Source organism: Eptesicus fuscus, chromosome 7 (assembly GCF_027574615.1).
Source record: "Eptesicus fuscus isolate TK198812 chromosome 7, DD_ASM_mEF_20220401, whole genome shotgun sequence".
Taxonomy (NCBI): domain Eukaryota; kingdom Metazoa; phylum Chordata; class Mammalia; order Chiroptera; family Vespertilionidae; genus Eptesicus; species Eptesicus fuscus.
In genome coordinates this window covers 100,596,272-100,618,548 of record NC_072479.1, presented here as the reverse complement: position 1 = coordinate 100,618,548, position 22,277 = coordinate 100,596,272, and the positions used below count along the sequence as shown (strand labels likewise).

General features: G+C 59.7%; 1 protein-coding gene across 1 annotated transcript; it reads left to right on the top strand.

The window, feature by feature from the left end:
- Positions 1–294: 294 nt before the first annotated feature.
- Positions 295–16,708, top strand: IL2RB (interleukin 2 receptor subunit beta). Its single transcript, XM_054718558.1, has 10 exons — positions 295–349; positions 2,963–3,083; positions 3,509–3,623; positions 4,568–4,646; positions 7,517–7,622; positions 9,032–9,180; positions 10,286–10,481; positions 10,988–11,087; positions 12,435–12,519; positions 15,941–16,708. Exons 2-10 carry the CDS (start codon positions 2,996–2,998, stop codon positions 16,706–16,708), a joined length of 1,686 nt encoding a protein of 561 aa, XP_054574533.1. The 5' UTR covers positions 295–349; positions 2,963–2,995.
- Positions 16,709–22,277: the final 5,569 nt, after the last annotated feature.

The window sequence follows — 22,277 nt, the reverse complement described above, 5'->3', positions numbered from 1 at the left end:
GCTCAGCCCCTCGGGCTCCTATGTGCCGCACATTCGAGAGAGTGTGCCCGCCACAGCACGGCCTGCCAGCCCCGCCCCCCCCACCCCCCAGCGGAGGAGGAAGATCTTATCGCCCTAGGTGCTTCAGGAGTTTCAGGCTTTCTCAGCAGCCAGATCTCCCCCTCCCCCCTGCCCCCCAGGCCTTGCCCTCCAGCCTCTGGCAGGAAGTGGGCTGGCCCTGGGATTTCAGTCAGCTGCCCCCAGCAGTCTGCTCTCTGAGTCGCCAGAGCCGGAGCCCCGGGGAGATGGCTGTGGTCTCAGCAGCAGAGAGGAGCGGAGAGAGCTCGCCGCAGCCCCATGTCGCAGCCAGGTGAGGTGCCGGCTCGCCCTCACTCTGCCGGGGCGGTCCCCAGGTACCGGTCGCTCCCTTGGGGTCCCTGCCACCAACCACGGGGGCTCGAGGTCAAGGTCACGAGGAAGGCGCTCATACTGGCGAGGCCCACCCCGTGGAGTCCCGCTGAGGAGGCTGTGGGGTGAGAGTCTGTGAAGCGGGGGTGCTGGGAGGTCTCGGGTTCGGGTCCTGATCGGTCCCTTACTTGGCCGTGTAACCGGCAGGTTGGTGGTGTCTCCAGGCAATATTGGGGGGATGGGGCTGCCTGGAGGGCACGCTCTCTCTCCTCTCCCGGCGCTGAGGCCTCCTGCCCTTAACTGTGTTTGGAGTACGGGGGGGATGGGGCTGCTGGGGGACAGAGACATCCCTCGGGTGCCCTTCCTACCCCCACAATCAGGATCCCGCGCCTGCTGGGGAGATGCCCTCCAGAGGGAGACAGCAGGAGTGAGCTGTGTGTGTGTGTGTGTGTGTGTGTGTGTGTGTGTGTGTGTGTCGGGGGGGGGGGGGGTCAGAGGGTACGGGGTCAATGGGATTCATCTCTGGCTACGGAGCTCCTGCTTCACCTCTCACAGTCTCTGCCCCTTGGAGCCTCTGAAGCCCCGGCTGGGCTCAGACCTGGGCCTCTGACATGTGCCTCCCTCCGTCCCCCGTCTGAGGAAGGGAGTCAGTCATAAGAGTAGCTGCTCAGAGGTGAATGAGGTCATCGCTCAAAGTGCTCACGGCCGTGCCGGGCACAGAGTGGGGCTGAGTATTAGTCACCCCCTCATCCTCGTCCTCATCCTCCTGTCGTCACTGCCATCGTTATCAGCATCTTCTTCTGACTTGAATCAGACGCGTTGGGTGGAGGTCAGCCCCTGGGGCAGCTCTGCGCATCGTCAGCCTTGGCGTCTCCCGGCAGGCGACCGTGACGCCCACCTCGCAGGGCGGGGGCGGCCCCATGAGTCAGTCGGTGGCCGGCGAAGGCCCGGTGAAGGGCACGGGCGGGTGTGTGGGCAGCCCGGACAGAGCAGCCTGGGGCTCGGCGTCTGCCTCCTCCTTCCCGAGGCTGGGACTCCTCCTTGCCCTGTGATCTTGAGCAGGTTCTTGAGCTGAGCCTCGGTTTCCTCCTCTGCAGGATGGCGCAGCCTCAGAGCCGGCTAGGAGCCCCCTCCCTCCCCGCCCCGGCACCCACACTCTCCTGTCTGTCCTGGCTCCGTCCTTCCTCCAGGCCCTTTGCCCCCTTGGCATGCCGCTGCGCCCTCCGGCTAGGGCGGGGGCTCCAGGCGGTGCCTCTCCTCGCCTAGGCGTGTCCTGCTGGCGCCGTAGCCGGGCACCGGCCTTCCTGCACTCTCGCGTGCCTTTGCCCCACCTCCTCTCACCTGCGGCTTTGGACCAGGTCCTGTCCAGGGCACGGGATGCCTGCTGACCCTCCCCCCCCTCCCCCCCCCCCCTGCCGGGGGCTGACGGCACCTGTGCCCCAGGGTCGTGATCTAGTGACTAAGGGGAACAGTGGGGCTTGCCCGGAGAGCCTTTTGCTGGGCTCCGCACCCTTTGGGGTCCCAATCCCGTGCCCTGTAATATGTGGAGGGTCCAAAGAAAGAAGCAACCAGCCCCACCCTGGGGAGCTCACCCTTCAGGGGGGATGGTGGGCCGTGCATGGAGGAGCCCACGGGTACCGCTCTGAGCTCCTTCCCACATCAGGCCAGAGGCCGCAGCTGGTCCGTGCCGCCCCGTGGCAGGGGGGCTCTTGGCCTTACCTCTGGGACCAGTGTCTGGGACAGGGGCTGGGCAGGGTGGCACGGCGTGAGAGAACGGGCCTGGGGATGGGGTGCGGGGATTGGATCCCAGCTCTGCCCCTTCTGTGCACGTGACCTTGGACGGGTTAATGACTTGGGGCCTTGGTTTCCTCATCTGTGTAAGGGGGTAATACAAGCAGCCCCCCAAGCCCCAGCGGCTCGGAGATCAGGTGAGCCCGTGTACCAAGCCCCTGGCGAGCACACGCTCGGCACACACGGGTATTGTTAGGAGGTGGCGGTGTGTGTTATTGATCTTCTGCACCGGCTCGGTGGGTGGGAGATAGACTCAGAGCAGTTACAGGAGGGGCCCTGCCTGGGCTCGGGGCAGTCCGCCCTCGCGCAGACCCGCATCTGCCTCTAACCAGCCGGAGGCCTTGGGAAACTTCACGTCTCTATGCCTCCGTTTCCTCATCTGAAAACGGGCATCATAAGAGCCTCTCCAATGCTCTTACTGCTGCATTTAAAGTTTCAAACAGAGCCTGGCACGTAGGAACGCCTCGACGGGTGGTGTCATGTGGTTAAGGGGGCAGCCGGGTGGGGAGGGGGTGGGCTCTAACCCCAGCTGTGCTGGCCTCCCTGGTGGACATGAGCACACCTCTCCCTTTCCTGGGCCTCAGTTTCCCCATTTTGAACAAGGAGCTGGGCTTCCTCAGAAGCCCTTTCAGCAATGACAACGTGCGGGTCCCTGACTCTGAAGGGATACGCGTGTGTGGGGCAGAGGGAACAGCAGGCGCAAAGGCCGCGAGGCTGGACTAGGCGGCGTGGTGGCGGGCAGGGTGGGTGCTCACGGTGCTCCCTCCCCTCTTCCTCCCTCCAGGGCTCCCTTCCCCAGCCCCCACCTGTGGATGTGATGGCGGCTCCTGCTCTGACCTGGTGCCTGTCCCTCCTCGCCTTCCTCCTGCCCCCGGCCATCGCTCGGGCGTCCACAGCGGTGAATGGTGAGGATCCTGGCATCCGGACAGCGGTGCTCTCCTTTTGGAAGGAGGCCAAGGCCCTTCTGGGTGGCGGGTCCTGCTTCTTGGCAGAAGGGCCGCCATCGAGGGCAGGAGGCAGGGAGGAGGAAGGCAGGAGTCCTGGGACCACCTTCCCCTCTCCTCCTCTGTCCTGCCCCCTCTGCCCCCACATGCCTCTCCAAGCCACAGGAAGACACTGGCATCTCATCCCTGTCCCGCCTCAGCCTTGCAGCCTCTGGGGCTCAGTTTTGTCCTCTCTGAAGTGGGCCACTCACCCCTTCTCTGCCCGCCAGGGTTGTTCAGCTTCTCATCTGGTAGCCTGCGGGCCCGAAGCAGGGATGGCGGGGGGACCCTGAGGGCCGGGCAGTGGGCCCCCTGCAGCCAGCACTCACACCTCCTCTTGCTGGCAGACACGTCCACGCTCACCTGCTTCTACAACTCGAGGGCCAACATCTCCTGTGTCTGGAGCCGGGATGGGGGCCTGCAGGCCACCTCCTGCCACGTCCACGCCCAGCCTGACAAACGGTGAGTGGGGTCGCTGGCCAACACACAGACGCCCAGGACGGCGGGATCTTACCATCACTGACGCTTACACCCCGGAACCCTGACTGTCAGACTCCATGACCTCTGCGCCTTGAGGATCTTGGACGAATGGGCCCCAAGCCTCTTGCTACCTCAGGAGTCTGGGAAATTCAGGAGTCTGAGAGTCAGACTCCTGGAACCTGGGTGGGCGTGCGGGTGGGGGGTCAGGCTGGCGATGAGCTGGACAAGGTAGACTGGGGACATGGGGCTTTGGGCTTCTAGACTGAGGCTGGACTGGACTTTAGAGGAGAGGGGGAAGGAAAGGGGGCTCCCCAAGCGTCGGGAGGAACCTGGGGTTTTGGGGAGCCCTATGGCAGCTGTGGGGAGCTTGGGGTGGGGGCTGTGAGGGGATTGCCGGATGCACGCAGCCTGATGACAGCAGCAGAGGCCCCTGTGGGTGGGGTCCGTGAGGCTGCCAAGGCCCCGTCGGGTCCCAGGGGAAGACTGCAGGGCTTCGGTGCGGAGGCCACGTGTCCGAACGGGCTGGTCTAGACCACGCTGGCTGCTGTGGGCCAGGCTGGGGCGGGAGGGCCGCAGAGGTGCTCATGAGGGGAGGGAGAGCAGACGCAGGAATGGGCACCCTGTGAGGTTGCCATAGATCTACAGCAGGTTGAGAACCGCTAGCAGGGTCGCCTAAGACCATCGGAAAACACAGATATTTACATTACGATTCATTAACAGTAGCAAAATTACAGTTGTGAAGTAGCAACGAAAATGATTTTATGGTTGGGGGTCACCACAACATGAGGAACTGTATTAAAGGGTCGTGGCATTAGAAAGGCTGAGAACCACTGTCATAGAGCATCCAGCCTCGCTGCATGGGGGCCCCCCACGGGCCGGCTCCGGGGCCCCTCCTTTTCTTCTAAGCAGTTCTTTTGCCTTGAAAGGCCCTGGAACAAATCCTGTGAGCTGCTCCCCGCGGGCCCGGCATCCTGGTCCTGCAACCTGATCCTGGGACGCCCCGATGTGAGTATCTGTCGCTGAGGGGAGAGGACCAGGGGGAGGGTGGGTGCCAAGGTGTGTCCTTCCAGAGACGAGCTGGGGCCCAGCAAGCCCAGTGGCCAACAAGCCCAGTTGGTGGAGCGGGATGCCCGGGGCTGGGCGGCGGAAGGAAGGAGGGCAGCGTCCGAAGGCCAGAACGCAGGCCGGACCGGGGGTGACGGAGCCCGGGTGCATGAGCTCACATTCTGCCTCTGCTCCCGCAGTCTTCCCCGTGCTGGTGGGTCCTCTGCACTCCCGCACTCCTCATCAAGTGGGGGGAGCACCCCAGAAATAGTAACACACACACCTGACTCTTCCCGAGGTCTTCCCAAGTGCAGGGAGTGTGGGGTCTGGAGTGTGGGTTCCGGAGCTGGACAGTCTGGGCTCCGCCCTGGCTCCGCTGTACACCAGCTGGGTGACACTGGGTGGCTTCCATGCCCAGTTTCCCTTCCGTAAAGCGGGGGTGATGATGGGAATGACAGGGCTGATCTGAGCATAAAGCACTTGCAACGCCACTCGGAGTAGAACACGCTCTTGACACGACCGTCCGTGGATCCTGAGGGAGTGGCAGAGCTGGGGTTGCACCCAGGCCTGTCAGACCCCAGCCCGGACCTCTCACCATGGCACTAGGCTGCCTCTGGATGTGGGTGCGCATCAAATAATTGCCTGGCAAAGCCTCCTTGGCAGTGGCGGGCACCAGGGACGCCCAGACCACCTTTCCCAACCACCGCCAAGGTATATGCACTCCCGGGGGCAGCAGAGGGCGGCGATGGGCTTGCAGTGCGGCCGATGAAGGCACGGCCCTGGACCCAGACTGCTGTGCCTGTCTCCGTGAGCTCTGCGGTGGCCTGGCCTCAGGTCCTGGTCCCCCCAGCTGTGTGGCTTTCCTGACTGTGCGGCCTCAGGCAAGTCCCTAGGCCTCTCTGTGCTTCAGTCTCGTCAGCTGCAGGACGAGGATAGTAATAGTGCCTGTCTCGTGGATGCTGGGAAAATCAAGTGAGACAACACGCACAAATGCTTAGAGGAGTGCCTGCCACAGACGAAGTACTCGGAATGCATTATTGGCATCCACAACAACAATAATCTCTCTATAGAAAAGCCTAACATGCTAAGTGTCTGGCCAATCGGTCGACCTTTCATTCGGTCGACCGCTCGACCAGTCGCTATGATGTGCAGTGATCACCAGGGGGCAGAGGCTCTGACCAGTAGGTTAGTTTGCTGCTGGGGTCTGCCAGTTGTGGGGAGTGGGTGAGACAGGCTGGACACACCCTGGAGCCCTCCTGCAGTCCCTCCACTGGCAGGCCAACCTCCCGCAGTCTCTCCCCTGCCTGGCTAGCCCTGATTGGCCCTGACATGCCCTGGAGCCCTCCCGTGGTCCCTCCCTGGCCCTGATCGGCCCAATGGGGATTGGGTGAGAAGGGCCAGACAGACCCTGGAGCCAACCTCCCATGGTCCCTCCCCGGCCTCTAAAATATTTCTTCTAATTAATTTCCTTTCATTGTGCACAAATTCATGCACCGGGCCTCTAGTAGTAATCCTATATAATAAAAGCCCAGCAACCCAATGGCGGAACGACCAGAATGACCAATTGACCAGTTGCTATGATGTGCACTGATCACCAGGGGGCAGATGCTCGATGCAGGAACTGCCCCCTGGTGGTCAGCGCTACCACAGTGGAAGCACCGCTCGGCTGACTGGGATGAGTGGCTGCTCTCGCAGCAGGAGCAGCCGCTCAGAGGGCGATCCTTGCAGGCCACACCCCCCACCATGAATGAATCCTGTGCACCAGGCCTTTAGTATAATGATAATACTAATGTTATCTGGGACAACCTGGCCCCCATAGAAGCTGGAAGAAGGCTAGGGCAGGGTTGTTGGGCAGAGGGAGGAGTTCCCAGCTCTGGGAACTCTGATGATCAGGTTCAAGGTTTGCTCATAGTGGCCCTGCAGCAGGTCAGAGGGACTGTGCCTGGGTCCTGGGCATAAACACAGCCCCCCCGAGCCCCAGAGCGCAGACCCTAAGGGTGCCTGCAGCCGGCTCCCTTCTGCAGGGCTGTGGGGCTGTCTCCACACAGGGAGGGAGGAGGCCGCCGTACGCTGCTCACTCGGCAGCCCTCCGTCAGGCAGGGCGGGCCAGGGCTCGGGCTCTGTGCGACTGTGGACAGAGCCTGGGTTTGAATCTGGGTTCCCCGGCGGACCAGACCAGACGTGTGACATTGGGAAGTCTCTTAACCTACCTGAGCCTCGGTTTCTCACCTGCAAGAAGGGGTGAACTGCTTGAGAATGGGCCAGAGAAGTGGCTAAAGCACCTGAGCAGGGCCTGCCCACACGTGCTTAGTGCCTGGCCATTTCCTTCCAGAAAAGTCAGGGCCGGGGGTGGGAGGAGATGGGGAGGGGAGGCTTTCACACTCAAAGCCCTGCACCTTCTTGGGGACCCATCCTGCTTGCCCACCTCTTGTGACCGGGAACTCCCTCTCCCCCAAGGCAGCTCACTTCGCTTTAGAGCAGGGGTTGACAAACCACCGTGGCCCCTGGGCCAAAACCAGCCTGTTGTCTGTTTTTGTAAATAAAGTTTTATTGGCACATAGTCAGGCCCATTCTCTTACATGTGTATGAGAGTTGAGTAGTTATAACAGAGACCATATGACCTGCCAAGCCCAAAGTACTCACTACCTGACCCTTTACAGAGAAAGTCTGCCGACCTCTACCTTAGTGTGGGCGTGGGGTGGGACCCCACCTGCATTGCAGTCTTGGTCTCCCCTCCTGCCCGCCCCCCCTCGCCCTCATCCCGATGGCCTCCCCCACCCCCACCCCCACGCCAGCTGCCCCAGCAACACCTCTGCCCCCCTTGCCTGCAGGCCCAGAAACTGACCGCAGCAGACACCGTGAGCATGAAGGTGATGTGCCTGGAGGGGGAGAGGTGGACGAGGGTGATGACCCAGGACTTCAAGCCCTTTGACAACCGTGAGTGAGGGGTCCCTGGGGCATTGGGGGTGGGCACCTCCTCCCCTGTCTTCTCTCTGGGATCTCACTGTTCCAGTCTCTCTCTGTTAACTTCCACACCCACATCTCACAAGTGCACTGCCCGAGGCCCCAGGATGAAGTCCCAGCTCCTTACCTGGCATTCAAGGCCACGTGGGGATCCGCCTGGCTCCCCGCCCCCCCCTCCCCCCCGGCATCCTCCTTTGTGGCCTATATCCCTGCCACGCCAAAGGCCAGCTCTCCGAACTCACGTCGCCCATCCATGCCTCTGAGCCCTTGCACATGCTGGTCACAGGGTCTGGAAGGCTCTTCCCACCTGGAAAATTCCCACTCACCCTTCAAGGCTCAGTGAGGAGTCACCTCCTCCGGGAGGCCTTCCCAGACTCGCCCAGCCCTTTGTACCTCCCCTTTCAGGGAGTTTATATCCTGGGTCGCCACTGCCTGACGATGGATCTGTCTCCCCCACTCAGTGTGAGCTCCCTGAGGGCAGAGCTATCCCATCCCCATCTGCAGTCTGAGTACTCGGCACAGGTCCAATCCGGGTGATTGATTGAGTGACTGAGTGCCTGGCCCCACCCCCAGGAAGTGTTTGTTGAGTGACCGAGTGCCTGGCCCCACCCCCAGCCCTTCCTGCCTCCCTCCAGACCTTGCAGGCCATCGCTAAGGGAGAGGTGAGCAGAGGGCGAGATCCAGGCAGCATTCTAAATGCAGGCCTGCCGTGACTGAGTGTGGTCTGACTGGCAGGTCCTTTAACGTGTTTGGCTCAGTTTCCTCATCTGTAAAATGGGGACAATCAGTTACCTGCTGCACATGCTTATTGGAAGGAGTCTATAAGCCAAGACTCAAACTGCTTAGCTCATGCTCCATAAACATTCGCTCATTGTTGTTCGTGGAGTTCTACAAAGTCTCAGAATTATAGAACTTAGATCAATTTAACTTCAGAATCATAAAATCTTACAATCATAGCAGATTAAAGGATAAGTAAATTACATGGATGAGATGAACCGTTCAAACCGCTTAGCTCATTTCTGAGGGCAGAGAAAGGCTGCCCTGAGTCATCCATTCAGAAGACAATTAAGCGCCTACTACGTGCCAGGTAAAGTTTCAGGCACCAAAGACACGTGAGAGAACAAGTCCCTGCCCTCAGCATGCTCACAGCCTGGTAAGGGAGACAGAACATGAAGAACCCAAAATAGGGATTTCACATGCCAGGTGGCGATAGTGCTCGGAAGACAATGAAGCGGGTGAGGGGGGTAGACAGGTGGTGGCACCCCAGGAGGGAGGAGCAGCAGGTGCAGAGGTGGGGGTGGGAGCGCGTGTCGGCTTCACCCTCTCAGCGTCATGATCCAGCATCCCCCAAGCCTGCTCTCCCCTCTTTCCTCCCCCTCCAGTTCGCCTGATGGCCCCTGACTCCCTCCAAGTCACCCAGGAGGGGAGCCGCAGATGCAACATAACCTGGAATGCCCCCCAGTCCTCCCACTACATTGCAAGACACCTGGAGTTTGAGGTCCGGACCAGGTCCCTGGACCACAGTTGGGAGGTGAGTACAGGGCCCAGCCCGGCCGGCCCTGATTCCTGTGCTGCTCACCCTGTCCATCCTCCATCTCCCTGCGGCTCCTCTGTACGGCCTGCTCCTGCCTCTCCCCCCGCCTCCCTTCCTGTGACCCCCGACAACCCAGGGGCTCCAGCGTGGCAGACTCCAGCTGGCCCCAGGGAGGATTTACACAGCCAAGAGACAGGCGCCTTCCCTCTGTGAGATTTCAGAGGCCCTGGGACGCCCCCTCTCCACTCTTCCAATCCAGCGTGGGCCCGGTCCACAGGGGTCTGTGCTCATTCATCCACTCACTCCTTTATTCACTCACTCAGTCACTCTGCAAACATTTCCTGAATGCCTACTATGTGTTGGATGTTGGGAAGAGAGTGGGGGCCAGACTGGCAAGCTTCCCGTTCTCAGGAAACTCACATGTATGTGTGTGTGTGGGGGCGGGGGGAGTAGGGAGGCAGGCAGTCAGCAAACATGGAAACAGAAGACTGTGGAATGCTGATAAAAGTTATCAAGAAAATGACATGCGATAACACTTCTAAGAGGGCCTGGGACCAGGAGAGGCTGCTCTGAGGTCTGAGGTCCAGGAGCTGACCCTGCAGAGGTCTGGGGAGGGTTTTCCAAACAGAGGAAGCAGCCGCTGCTGCAAAGGCAAACACTGCCTGGGAGTGGGGGGCCCGGGAAAAATAAAAAAGAGGATGCAGAGGTGGGGGAGGTCTGTGAACACGGTGGTGGTGGTAACAGGGCGACCAGCCCCAGGCCTGAGAGGTGGTGGGAGCTCAGGCCTGGGGCAGGGAGGAGAGGGGAGGAGGAGAAGGGTCCCCAGTAGGTCCTGGAGGTGGAACCAGTTGATTGACAGATGGCTTTGGATGGAGGGGATGAGTGAGCGGGAGGGGTTTAGGATGACCCCGGGGTTTGGGCAGCAGCGACTGGGTAGTCAGGACGTCTTTGGGGAGGACGGGGTGGGGGTGGAGGAGGGAGGGTGACGGAGGGGAGAAAGGAAGGATTCTCTGCTTTGCTCCGCCTCCTGGTCAGCCCTGCCCGCGGGAGGGGAGGTGGGCAGTGGGGCCCCTTTGCGCTGACAGTCCTGTCTCTGCCCCAGGAGGCCTCCCCGCTGGCCCTCAAGCAGAACCAGCGATGGATCTTCCTGGAGACCCTCGCTCCAGACACCCCGTATGAGCTTCAGGTGCGGGTCAGGGCCCAGCGAGGCAGCCTCCTGACCTGGAGCCCCTGGAGCCAGCCCCTGGCCTTTAGGACGAGGCCCGAAGACCAGCCCCTGGCCGGGAGGAGGCCTGACGGTAAGATGGAGCCGGACAGGAAGGGGTGTGGGTCTTGGGACAGCTGGTGAGGGAGGCCTGGGGCTGAGGCTACAGTGCTCCTCTGTCATCCTTAGCTCGCTTGATGTGACCCTGCAGTGTGAGCAGCGGGGGCATAACTGTGCCCATTTTACAGATGGGACAGGGACTCGGGGAGGGCCCGGGAGTTGTGAGTTAGTGGGGAGGCCAGAGAGGCTCTTTTCACCTTCTCCATCCTGAAACCTCAGACTCCTGGTGCCTTCCAGGGCTGGGTGTGGGCTGCTTTCACCCCTCAGCCTCAGTTTCCTCATCTGTAAGGTGGGTACCGTGATACCGAGGCAGGGCTGCTGTAATGAAGGCACATGTCGGCCTGGCTGGGCCAGCCGGGATGCTGTGAAGGCCTTGGGGGCAGAGAATGGCACAAGTTGGGGGTGGGGAGATGCGGGAGGGATCTGGGTGAGGCGGGTACTTCTCTAACCCCTCTCCCTGCTTCCCCTCTCACCTCCGAGCAGCCCCTTCAATGGGCCACATCCTCGTGGGCCTCTGCGGTGCCTTGGGCTTCATCTTCGTAGTCTATCTGCTAGTCAACTGCCAGTACCTCGGGCCGTGGTAAGAGCGCTGGCTTCCCCGTCTGTCCCGCACGCTCCTGTGTGACACCCGCGAAGCCCCCACCCCCCGCACTGCTAGGTCACATTCTGGGCTGAGCCCCTGTTCAGATGGCCAGTGCTCCCTCTGCCTTGCCAGGAGTCTGAACTGCCGAACATCAGGCCTTTCCCTGTGGTCCATCCCCACAGACAGAACCAGCCTGATGGGAATTGGGGAGCAGGGAGAGTCCTGGGGCGGGGGGGGGGGGGGCAGGGGGACGGGACTGCCCGGAGCAATACTCTCAGGAGCCGCACATGTGTGTGTGCACGCCAGCTGTTGTGTGTGTACAGGTCTGGGCATCCATTCATTTATTCCTTCATTTACCGGGCCCAGAGCCGGGCAGGGCGCCGAGTGCTGGGACACAGCGCTAGCCACGTGCATGTGTCCCCATCTTCCTGGAAGGAAGGCGGGTACCTGTTAGACACACACACACGTATGTGTAATGAGACACGGTGGTGAGGACGGGAAGGAAGGTACTGGAAGCAGATTACAGGCAAGGAACGTCAGCTGGGAGGGGAAACTTCCCTGAGGAAGCGATGACTCCCTTGAAATCTGAAGGAAGAGCTAAGGGGTGGGGGTGGGCAATGGGGAGAGGAGAGAAAACAGCATGTGCAAAGGCCCTGGGGGTGGGGGAGGAGGCAGGGACATTGCGGAAACAGAGTGCCGAGAGGTGGCTGCCACTGGAGACCAGCAGGGGGTGGGGGAGAGGACTGGGCATGTGGGCAGCGGCCGGGCCCTCTGGGGTCTCGAGGCTGTGGCATCCACTTCAGCACAGAGGCCTGCAGACACCAGAGCACTCAGACTGGAATTCGGCCCACACCCACCTCTCCCCACACCAGGGGGCCTTGGGCAAGGCACAGCCCGGCCACCAGCCCTGACAGCGCTGACGAGGGGCCCACGGTCCGGCCTGACTCCCTCCCCCTGGCCCACGCCGCTCCGGCCACCCGTGTCCTTGAGGCTCTGGCTCTGTTTCCCACCCTCCCCCTCGTCCCCCACACGCTGCTCTTGGCCTCCCCGTGTGCAGGGTCACGGTGCGCACTTGGCTTGTATTTGTCTCGTTAGAATCTCAGCTCCTGGAGAGCAGGGACCTCTCTGTCGGCCAGTCGTGTCCCAGCACCCAGCACCCAGCACCCAGCACAACGTCCCTTACTGGACATGCGATCGACATTGACTGAATGAATGGTCGCATGTAGAGTGGCTCGGGGCTCTGCCCTCAGAGCTGTGGGCTGATGGCAGGACACATGGCCCCTTCCCTTCTCACCTTCCTCTCCTTGCCCCCCGCCTCCCGCCCCCGCCTTCTCCCCTGTTCAGGTTCAAGAAGGTTCTGAAGTGTCACATCCCAGACCCCTCAGAGTTCTTTTCCCAGCTGAGCTCAGAGCACGGAGGAGATCTCCAGGTAGGAGTTCGGAGGGAGCGGGCAGAAGCGGGCGGCTGACGGGTGCCAGCCAACGCGTGGGCCGTGGTGCCGAAGGGTGGGGAGGTGGTTCTCAAGCTGAATGGCACCTCCTGTTGGAGCCAGACTGCCTGGTCCCAATCCTGGCTCCACCACTCCCTGGCTGTGTGACCCTGGGCAAGTGATAGAACATCGCTGTGCCTCAGTTTCCTCGTCTGTAAAGTGGGGAGGAATGTAGTGTTATTGTGTGTACGGCCCTGAGAACACTGCCTGGCCCGCAGCTAGAATTACTGCCACCAGCCTGCTGACTGAGCAGGTCTTGGCAAGCAGCGCAGGGGCTGGAATTCAGCCCCACCCCCCACACACACACACCCCCCAACCAGGTGCCCTTGGGCAGGGCAAACCTGAACCCCCGTCCATGGCAGCCCTGACCAGGAGGCCCACCACCCGTGTCTGTCCTAACGCCCTCCTGGTTCGCTCTGCTCTGTGGGTACAAGTGCTCCCCACACCACGGAGCGCACCCCTGCTCTGTGCACGTAACGCGCCCTCTGCCCCTGCAGAGGGTCCCTGGTGGGCTCCCTGACTTCTCACCGATGCTCACAAGCATCGCCTCAGCCACAAAGCACAGACTCACCTGGGAAGGGCTGGCCCACAGAGTAAGACTCTGAACTCCATTCAAAGTTGTGGTCTCCCCCCTGCCCCCGCCCCCAGTCCACACCCACTTCAGGAAGGAAGCTTCAGCGGCAAGGGGGATGGGGTGGGCTGCCTCTACCACCCTACCCACCCCTACCGCAGGCACCCTAGATTTGGGGGGAGGGGCTGAGGTGGGGGTGGAGAGAGGTCAGGAGGGGCGGGAACGCCATCCCGGACCAGCTATCCTGAGCGGGCGTGGGAGTGCTCTCTCAGGCTGGCCCGGGCCCCTTCTGGAATTCTTTGGAAAACTCCCTGGGACTGGGAGATCTTACCTACAGTTCTCTCAATGTGGGCGAATGTAGCAACTCCTTTAGTCCTAAAGGTAGTGAGCTCCCCATCAGCAAAGGTATGCAAGTGAGCCTGGCCTATGTAGCAAAACATGGCTGAAGGGATTCCTACAGTGGGCCTGCTCGCAGGCTGGACTCAGTGCACGCTCAGTCCTCCTCCAGCCTGAAGTCTTCCTGATTCAATGGCCTAGGCCTGTGGTCGGCAAACCGCGGCTCGCGAGCCACATGCAGCTCTCTGGCCCCTTGAGTGTGGCTCTTCCACAAAATGCCGCGGCCTGGGCGAGTCTATTTTGAAGAAGTGGCGTTAGAAGAAGTTGAAGTTTAAAAACTTTGGCTCTCAAAAGAAATTTCAGTCGTTGTACTGTTGATATTTGGCTCTGTGGACTAATGAGTTTGCCGACCACTGGCCTAGGCATTTTGAGGTAAAGTGGGGTCCTTCCTAGAGAGCTGCAGACCACTCCCTGCTCCCATGAGGTCACCCCCAGTTACAGCCCCTGCCCCAGGCCTAGTGTATGGAGGAGTCCCTTGGGACACACAATGTGGCTGGGGGTCGGGCGGCCAAGAGGGACCCCACCCTCTGTATGTGAGTGGGGGGCCTGCCCCTCTTTCTCTCTATCGCAGGACCCCCAGCTGCAAGGCCACAACCCATTGCCCTGTCCAGGGACAGGACCTGGGCGTGCATGCGAGTGTGTGCGTGGGCATGAAGGAGGATGAGTTTCCCCTGTGTCCCCCATAATGCGCTTCAGGGCATGTGGATGGAGGCCCAGCCCAGGAAGTGGCTGACCACACACACCTCTGAGGGCCCAGGAGCCTGGCACACCAGCACTGGCCACGGGCCTGGCCTCTCCCGGCTGCACGCTCAGCGCTGCGGCCTCTGTGCACCCGCCCGGCCTGCCCTTTCTCCCTCTCCTAGTTTGCTACCCATCCTCACCATCTCTCTCTCCCATCTTCCTCCACAGCGCACACTCTGGCTTGGGGGAGGGGGTAGATTTTGTAGAATGGTGTGTGCGTGCGTGTGCACATGTGCGTGTGTGTGTGTATGAAGTGTGTGTGTATGAAGTGTATGTGTATGAAGTGTGTGTGAAGTGTGTGTGTGTGTGAAGTGTGTGTGTGTGTATGAAGTGTGCATGTATGAAGTGTGTGTGTGTGTGTGTTGTGTGTGTGTGTATCTGTATAACAGCCCACTTAACTCCAGAAACTTGCTCTGGGGAGGGAGAAGCAGGACATTTCTCTACTGGTCCATTAATTCATCTGAAATGTATTGCTTGGGCCCCGGGCTCAGTGCTGGGGGCACAGGAGTGCAGGGAGGAGCCCATCAGGCCTGGGCTCTGGGGACCATGGTCCAGCTGCTGGGGATCCCAGGACAGAGAGCTGTTGGGTTCTCAAACGCACCCAAGGCCCCCCTCACACCACCCTGAGGGACACCCCCCTCCACTGTGTAGCGTAGATTGCACCCTGTGCCCGCTGTTTCCACCTTCATTTTCCTTTTTTAAAAATATTTTTTATAGATTTCAGAGAGGAAGGGAGAGGGAGAGAGATATAGAAACATCAACGATGAGAGAGAACCATTGACTAGCTGCCTCCTGCACACCCACAATGGGGATCAAGCCCGTAACCCGGGCATGTGCCCCGACCGGGAATCGAACCGTGACCCCCTGGTTCACAGGTCCACACTCAACCACTGAGCCACATCGGCCAGGCCCCGCCTTCATTTTCTTACTTGCCAGCTCCCTGCAGGTCCCCAGTGAGGAAGCAGGGAGGACGCAGCAAACGGCTGTGTAATGGAGGCTCTGAGCGGTGCAGGGACCTGCCCAGGTCACACAGCCATCGAGCCGGGGCCGGACCAGGTCTCCCTGCTCCTGGCCAGGGCTCTGGCCGCTGCAGCACCTGAGAAGTGCTCTGATGGGCACACGCTCCTCTCTGTGGAGGTGGGGCAGGTGGGAGGCACAGGGCACTGGGAGGGGGAAGCGAATTGGGGGACTATTAGCTCCCCACCAGAGATATTCCCCTGGCGACATGCATGCGCGGGGAGCCTGCGTGTGCTCAGGCCGGCTGTGTGCTCAGAGCCAGGGCGAGTCTGTATCGTGAACAGGATGCGCTCTCGGCCCCCTCGGCCTCAGCATTGGCTGGTCGATTCACACACACACACGCTCGTCCCCACCCGACACGGATGTTCCACCCCTCGCTGTGTCCTCCGTCCCCAGATTAGCACTAGGCTTATAGGAGGTGCTCAGTAAGCGGCCACTCCGTGAGCCAACACTGCCCTGGGCACCTGCAGGAAGCCAGGGAGGCCTGACTGGGGCTGGGGAGCAAGCACCTCCTCGGGCTGACCCAGAGGGTTCCCCAAGCCAGTGGGCAGGCAGGTGGGGTGGGGGGCGGGGCAGCCTTGGCTGGCTTGTTGGAGGAGGCATCCCACTCACCCGCTCTGGTCTGTCTCCTGGCAGAAGTGGCTCTCCTCGCCCTTCCCCTCGTCCTCCTTCAGCCCCAGCGGCCCGGCCCCCGAGATCTCCCCGCTGGAGGTGCTGGACAGGGACGCCAAGGCCACACAGCTGCTCCTGCTGCGGCAGGACAAGGGGCCCTCGCCCTCTCTGGAGACCAGCGGCCACTCGCTGACCAGCTGCTTCACCAACCAAGGCTACTTCTTCTTCCACCTCCCGGACGCGCTGGAGATCGAGGCCTGCCAGGTGTACTTCACCTATGACCCCTACGCCGAGGAGCTGGACGAGGACGGGCCCGGAGCACCCGAGGGGTCTCTCCTCCCACCCCTGCCACTTCCGCCAGGGGAGGATGACGCCTACTGCACCTTCCCCCCCAGGGATGACCTGCTGCTCTTCTCCCCCAGTCTCCTCAGTGGCCCAAGCCCCCCAAACACTGCCCTGGGGGGCCCTGGGGCTGGTGAAGAGAGGGAGGGAACCGCTCCGCAGGAGGGAGTTCCCAGAGACTGGGCCCCCCAGCGCCTGGGGCCTCCCACCCCAGGAGCCACTGGCCTGGTGGGTTGCCCGTCACCCCAGGAGAATGCACTGGGAGAAGCAGAAGAGGAGGGCCCTGGCCCTGGCTCCGGCCCTGGCCCTGGGGAGGGGGCCGGCTTCCCCTGTGCCAGCCCTCCTGTGCAATGCCAGGTCAGGGCCCCCACCTCCTGTCTGCCCCTGAACACGGATGCCTACCTGTCCCTCCAAGAGCTCCAGGATCAGGACCCGGCGTACTTGGTGTAGACAGAGGCCGGGGTGCGGGGCAGGCGGCTCTCCACCGTTGCCCCAGGCCGCGTGGGGACTCTCTGCCTTCGAGGCTGGCCCACTGCTGAGCTCCGCAGTGTCCAGCTGCCCCTGGGGCATGTTCGCTCAGAGGGCCCCCACCAGGCCCTGCACACTCAGCCATTCGGTTCCGAACCTCAGCTGCTGCTCCCTGGTCCTACTCACTGTCCAAGCCAGGAGCTGCAGGGGACACTTGGACTCCCCCACCAGCCACGGGGGACCCTGGACTCTGCCTCTGAAGCATCACTCCTCCCAGCCTGCAGCTGCTCCTCGAGGCGAGTGCTCATGTCTCCGGGGGTCTGCAGGGCCTCCCTTCTGGGCTTCCTGCCCAGTCTCCCCCCGCCCTGTCCCCCACCCTCCACGCGGCAGCCGGAGCGCTCCTTCCAAAACACACACCAGGCCATGCGGTCCCTGTGGCCCTCTGTCCTCCGCCCATTTCCTGGCCTGGCCCTGGCCCCTCCAGCACCACACTGGCCGTTCCCTTCTGGAACCCTCTCAACGGTCCTCCTGAGCCGAGGAGCTCCCTCATGCCCCCACACCTCTGCACATGCCGTTCTCTGTGCCTGGGGTGCCCTCCCCTTTCTCATCGAGGTGACAAACTCCCCTTACCCTTCCAGTGTGGCTTCAGCTTCCCCTGGAGGGAAACGCCGCCTCCCTTAACGTGCCCGGACCTTGAGATCCGCTGCTGGCGTTCTCAGGGTCGCAGGGCGGCTGGATAAAGAGGCCCTGTCACTTCCCTTTGGGATCTCTTTTTACCTCAACAAGCTTGGCTACTGCCTCTTTAAGGCTGTGGCCCAAGTATGGACACAAACCCCCCAGTGACGTGGACACTGGCTGGGTCCTTCCGCAGAGCCATAAGGCATGCTGCTGGAAAGAGACCCCTCCTGGTTCCAGTAGCCCACTCCTGGGTCCCGCCTCCTCCGCCCTCCACTGCAGGCGTCTCTTCCGCAGCCCAGGGGCTGGCACACCTCCAAAAGGGCAGCTCCGTTCACTGCACTTGACACAGTGCACGTGGCACCCCATCGTGTTCCCCGGGTGAATTAACGAACTGTCGGGTACCACCCGGCCTGGGCTTCCCCGCACCCGGCTGCCTTCTCGCAGGGGGTGCCATCCACCTCACAGCAGCACCCTGGGCACCTTGGCCCTTCTGAGGTCAGGACTCAGAGAGGCGAAGGCCCCTGCCCACTGGTTCCAGCATGCCCGCTCCAGGACTGCTCATCCCCTCACATGGCAGTCCTCCCCCTCCTACCTCCTCCTCAGGGCTCCCCACCACCCCTTCACTTCTTTTCCCTCTGTCCCTGGCACCAGTCACACCTGTGATGTCTCTCACAACCTTCTTCCTTGACTTGGAGTCTTGCAAAGGCATGGACCTTGTTCTTGACCAGAGCCGGGAGAGCGCAGTCCCTGTATTTATAGGTCCTGCTCCAAGCTGATTTAGCACTTGACACAAGCCCACCCATTGGCTGACTGGCAACCTATGATGTGCTTTAGAACGGAAGCTCTGTCCAATCACAGAGGCCGGGCCTGGGCTGGCCAATCAGATTTCTCTCAGTCTTGGGCATTTGAACTCAGGGAGGGAGGGAGGCTCCTGGAACAGGCAAGCAGGGAGAAAGCACTGGAAGATGCACTCAGGGAGAAAGCACTGGAAGATGCACTCATGGAGAAAGCGCTGGAAGATGCACGCGGGGAGAAACCACTGGAAAAGGCTGGAGAGGGGGTGAGCCCCAGCTCCTGACACAAAGACACCTACTGCTGAGGGGGCTACTGGCCCTCACTCAGGATTCCTGTCTCCTGTATGTACAAAATAAACGCCCTTTCCTGAAGTCGCCCGAGTCTTGAATTCTTACCATGGAATAGCTCAATTACCCTGCGTCTCACTTCCCACCTCCTGGTAGGACATCCTCTGTGCTGGGCGTCAGAGCGCAGCTCCGCGCCTAGACCTTTGCAGCGAGCGCCCTGGGGCAAACTAGGGAACTGCTCTGCAAGTCCGTTTCCACCTTGCAGAGTTCTGGGGCGGTTACATTTCTCAAGCCTTGGTCATTTGTGTTATATATATTTTTAATGATCCGTGTGCACCATCTTTGTTTTTGTTCACTTAATATTTTTCTTTAACTCAATTCACAGTTTGGGTTAAATACTTTCATTGAAAGGAAAATCTTTTTTAAAAATATATTTTATTGATTTTTTTACAGAGAGGAAGAGAGAGGGATAGAGAGTTAGAAACATCGATGAGAGAGAAACATTGATCAGCTGCCTCCTGCACACCCCCTACTGGGGATGTGCCCGCAACCAAGGTGCATGCCCTTGACCGGAATCGAACCCGGGACCCTTCAGTCCGCAGGCCGATGCTCTATCCACTGAGCCACACCGGTTAGGGCGAAAAGAAAATCTTTATATTGCTTCTGGAAATGGAAAACTGATATTCACTATAAATGAAAGGTAACTGTAAAAATTAAATACAATAAAAATGTTTTAATTCATTGCCTGCTGGAAATCTGCTCAGTTGGCAAGGTTGAGGGTTCGATCCCCCATCAGGGCACATACAAGCAGCAGCCAATGAATGCATAAATAAGTGGAACAACAAATTGATATCTCTCTCTCTCTCTCTCTCTCTCTCTCTCTCTCTCTCTCTTAGGTCAATAAACAAGAAGTACAAATAATAAAGGGGAGATTACTAAGTGTGGGTAAGCTGTTAGAGACATCCCAGCACCAAACAGCCTTCCTTATTGAGGAAAAGCAAAAGGATTGTAGAGGAGATGCCTTTTCCACTACAGGAGTCAGATTTATCCTGCAGGGGTCCAGGCATCACCTCACATGATCTCATGACTTGTATGGATCTTGGCTGTGCCAACCGCCAGCTGCACTTCCTAACCTCCCTGAGCCTCAGTTTCCTACTCTGAAGCCTTGGAGCATGACACCTGCCTCACCGGTGATGAGAGATGATGCTGGGGAAGTTTTATTTATTTTTAGTGCCCTTGACTGAAAAGTTGGGCCAGATCATGGGTGTAATGTCTGGCATCCATAAAACTGCACCCATGGCAGACATGGCTAATCGATTGCACCCACGCACGGCAGACCTTGCTAATAGATCCTCATCCTCCGGAGCCTCAGTGCCCCTTTAGCTTCTGTAAGCAGGTCCCGATTGATCACAGCGGGCGCCTGGTGACATCTCTGACCAGGTAGGTAATCCCTCAGGCTCCTTCCACAACAGAAGCTCTTGTTTTTCCGGACTCGGATTTCCCAGGCAGGAGGACAGGCTGAGATGACGGCAGCCGGAAAGCGGAGAGGGTCCTGTGAGCAGGTGGGCGCAGGGAACCCAGCTGTCCCCGCCGTTTCCAAGGAGAGATCCGAGGGGAGAGAGGGGCCACCGTACAGCAGGTGGAGATGGTCTGATGGTCCAGAGTGGATTCAAGTGTGGCCTCAGGAGCTGGAACAAGGACGGAGCAACTGGCAGGGGTGTGCAGAATGAAGGAAAGACAGGCCGGCCCGGGTCGGATTGCAGGGCAGAGAAGCCGCACCAGCTGGGGACCAGGCAGTCGAAGGCCCGGGATCTGGGATCCGTCAGGTGCAGAGCGGAAAGCAGGAGGCAGCGAGGGCAGATTGAGGGATAAGAGAAAAGGGAGGAGAGGTGGGAGGGCCTTTCAGCCTCCCGGGTCTCCTGTTTCTCAAGCTGAATTTGTTCCCCCAACTCCCCCTCCCTCCACCACCTCCACCACACCTCCCGGCTCCCACTCCAAGCAACCTCCAGGGCCCACGGTTACCAAGAAAACTGTGGAAACAGACCGTGACTGGGAGGACAAACCTCCCACCGTCCTCTGAGTACTGACATTCCAGGTAACTCCAACGACAGTCAAGGAGCACTTTAGAAAGGAATGGGAAACTAACATTTATGTGCCAGGCGCTTCCCAAGCACGTCTCCCATCACCTGGGAGGGACGCTGGGAGGCCGGTGTCGGTTCCACAGCTTGCAGACTGGGAAACTGAGGCTCGGGGCGGTAGAGAAGTGCAGCTGGTGCAGCCCAGATGCAAACTCAGGTACGTGGGGCGCCAGAACTCTTGGTCCTTTGCATCTACAAGGCTGCATGGGAAGCAGTTACATTCATGGAAAAGAGCAAAGCAATACAAAACATAACAAGCAAAATTCCATTCTAATCTTACTGGCAACCAATTAAAAAAACACACACAAAAAACAGCCCACATTCCACACATGCCATGGTTGTGACTGTGGCTGAAACCATCCTCACCTGTGACCTGGCAGCATCCCCTCTCATTCGGATCCCTGCTCGGCCTCCTCCTCAGTCACCTGACCCTCTAACCCTCCACCTCTGAGCCCTCCCAAGGTGGTCTTGCTCTGGCTTGCATCCGGCCACACCTGCGTAAGCCCCTATTGACTCCCCGATATCTTCAGGACAAGGGTTGAGCTCCTCAATGTCTTAGTCCCATGGTCGGCAAACTGCGGCTCGCGAGCCACATGCGGCTCTTTGGCCCCTTGGGTGTGGCTCTTCCACAAAATACCACGGCCTGGGTGAGTCTATTTTGAAGAAGTGGCGTTAGAAGAAGTTTAAGTTTAAAAAATTTGGCTCTCAAAAGAAATTTCAGTCGTTGTACTGTTGATATTTGGCTCTGTGGACTAATGAGTTTGCCGACCACTGTCTTAGTCCATGATTTGATGGGTTGCATCTGCTCTCATGCCTCAGTCTCCCCATCTGTGAATGGGGTAGTCAATTGGATGATTTCTTTTGTTGTTCTTTCTTTCTTTCCTTTTTTTTTTTTTCTTCTTAAATTGATGGTTTCTAAGTGCTCTCTTAGCCCTGGTATTCTGTGGTTTCAGGTGCCACATGGAATGTGGCTTGTGGCCGGGACTACATGTATTTCACTTCAAGAGTGGAAGGCGAGGGGTGAGGGCCAGGGCCACAATGGACTCATTTACTTTGGCATCTGTTGGTCCTTGGATTTGAAGTAATCTTCACACCCAAACAATCCACTCCCGCACTCCTACACATCCCTCGGGGCCCCACTCCAGCATCTCCGCTTCCGGGCGGCCCTCTGATGCCTCCCAAGTAGGGTTGATTACCGCCTCCTACTGTCACCTTCCAAACTCCCTCCCTTAAAACCCTCTGTTGTGCCGCGGGCCGGACCCGGTGCTAGATCCTGGGGCTATCGGAGAGGTAATAACCGTCACAGCAGAAGGTCAGCAGACCCAGGAGCAGCAGCCTTTATTCAGAAAGACCAGGCGTGAGGAGATGCTGGAGGAGCCCTCTGACTTGGAGAAGGAGGTGGAATGCTGATCGGGGCTTTCGTCAGAGGGCCGGCCAGAGTGCAGCTAGTTTTGGAAATAGTGGGTTGCGGATGGTCCTTGGAAGAGGGGGGATTATACTTGTAGATGAGCACTCAGTGAGCATCAGGCTCTGGTCCAAGCATTGTTTCTAATCACTTACAATGATGTCAGAGAGGAGGAGAGAGAAACCATTCTTACTCCATTATACACATGAGAAGGCTAAGGCACAGAGTGGTTGATGGCCCGTGTAAGG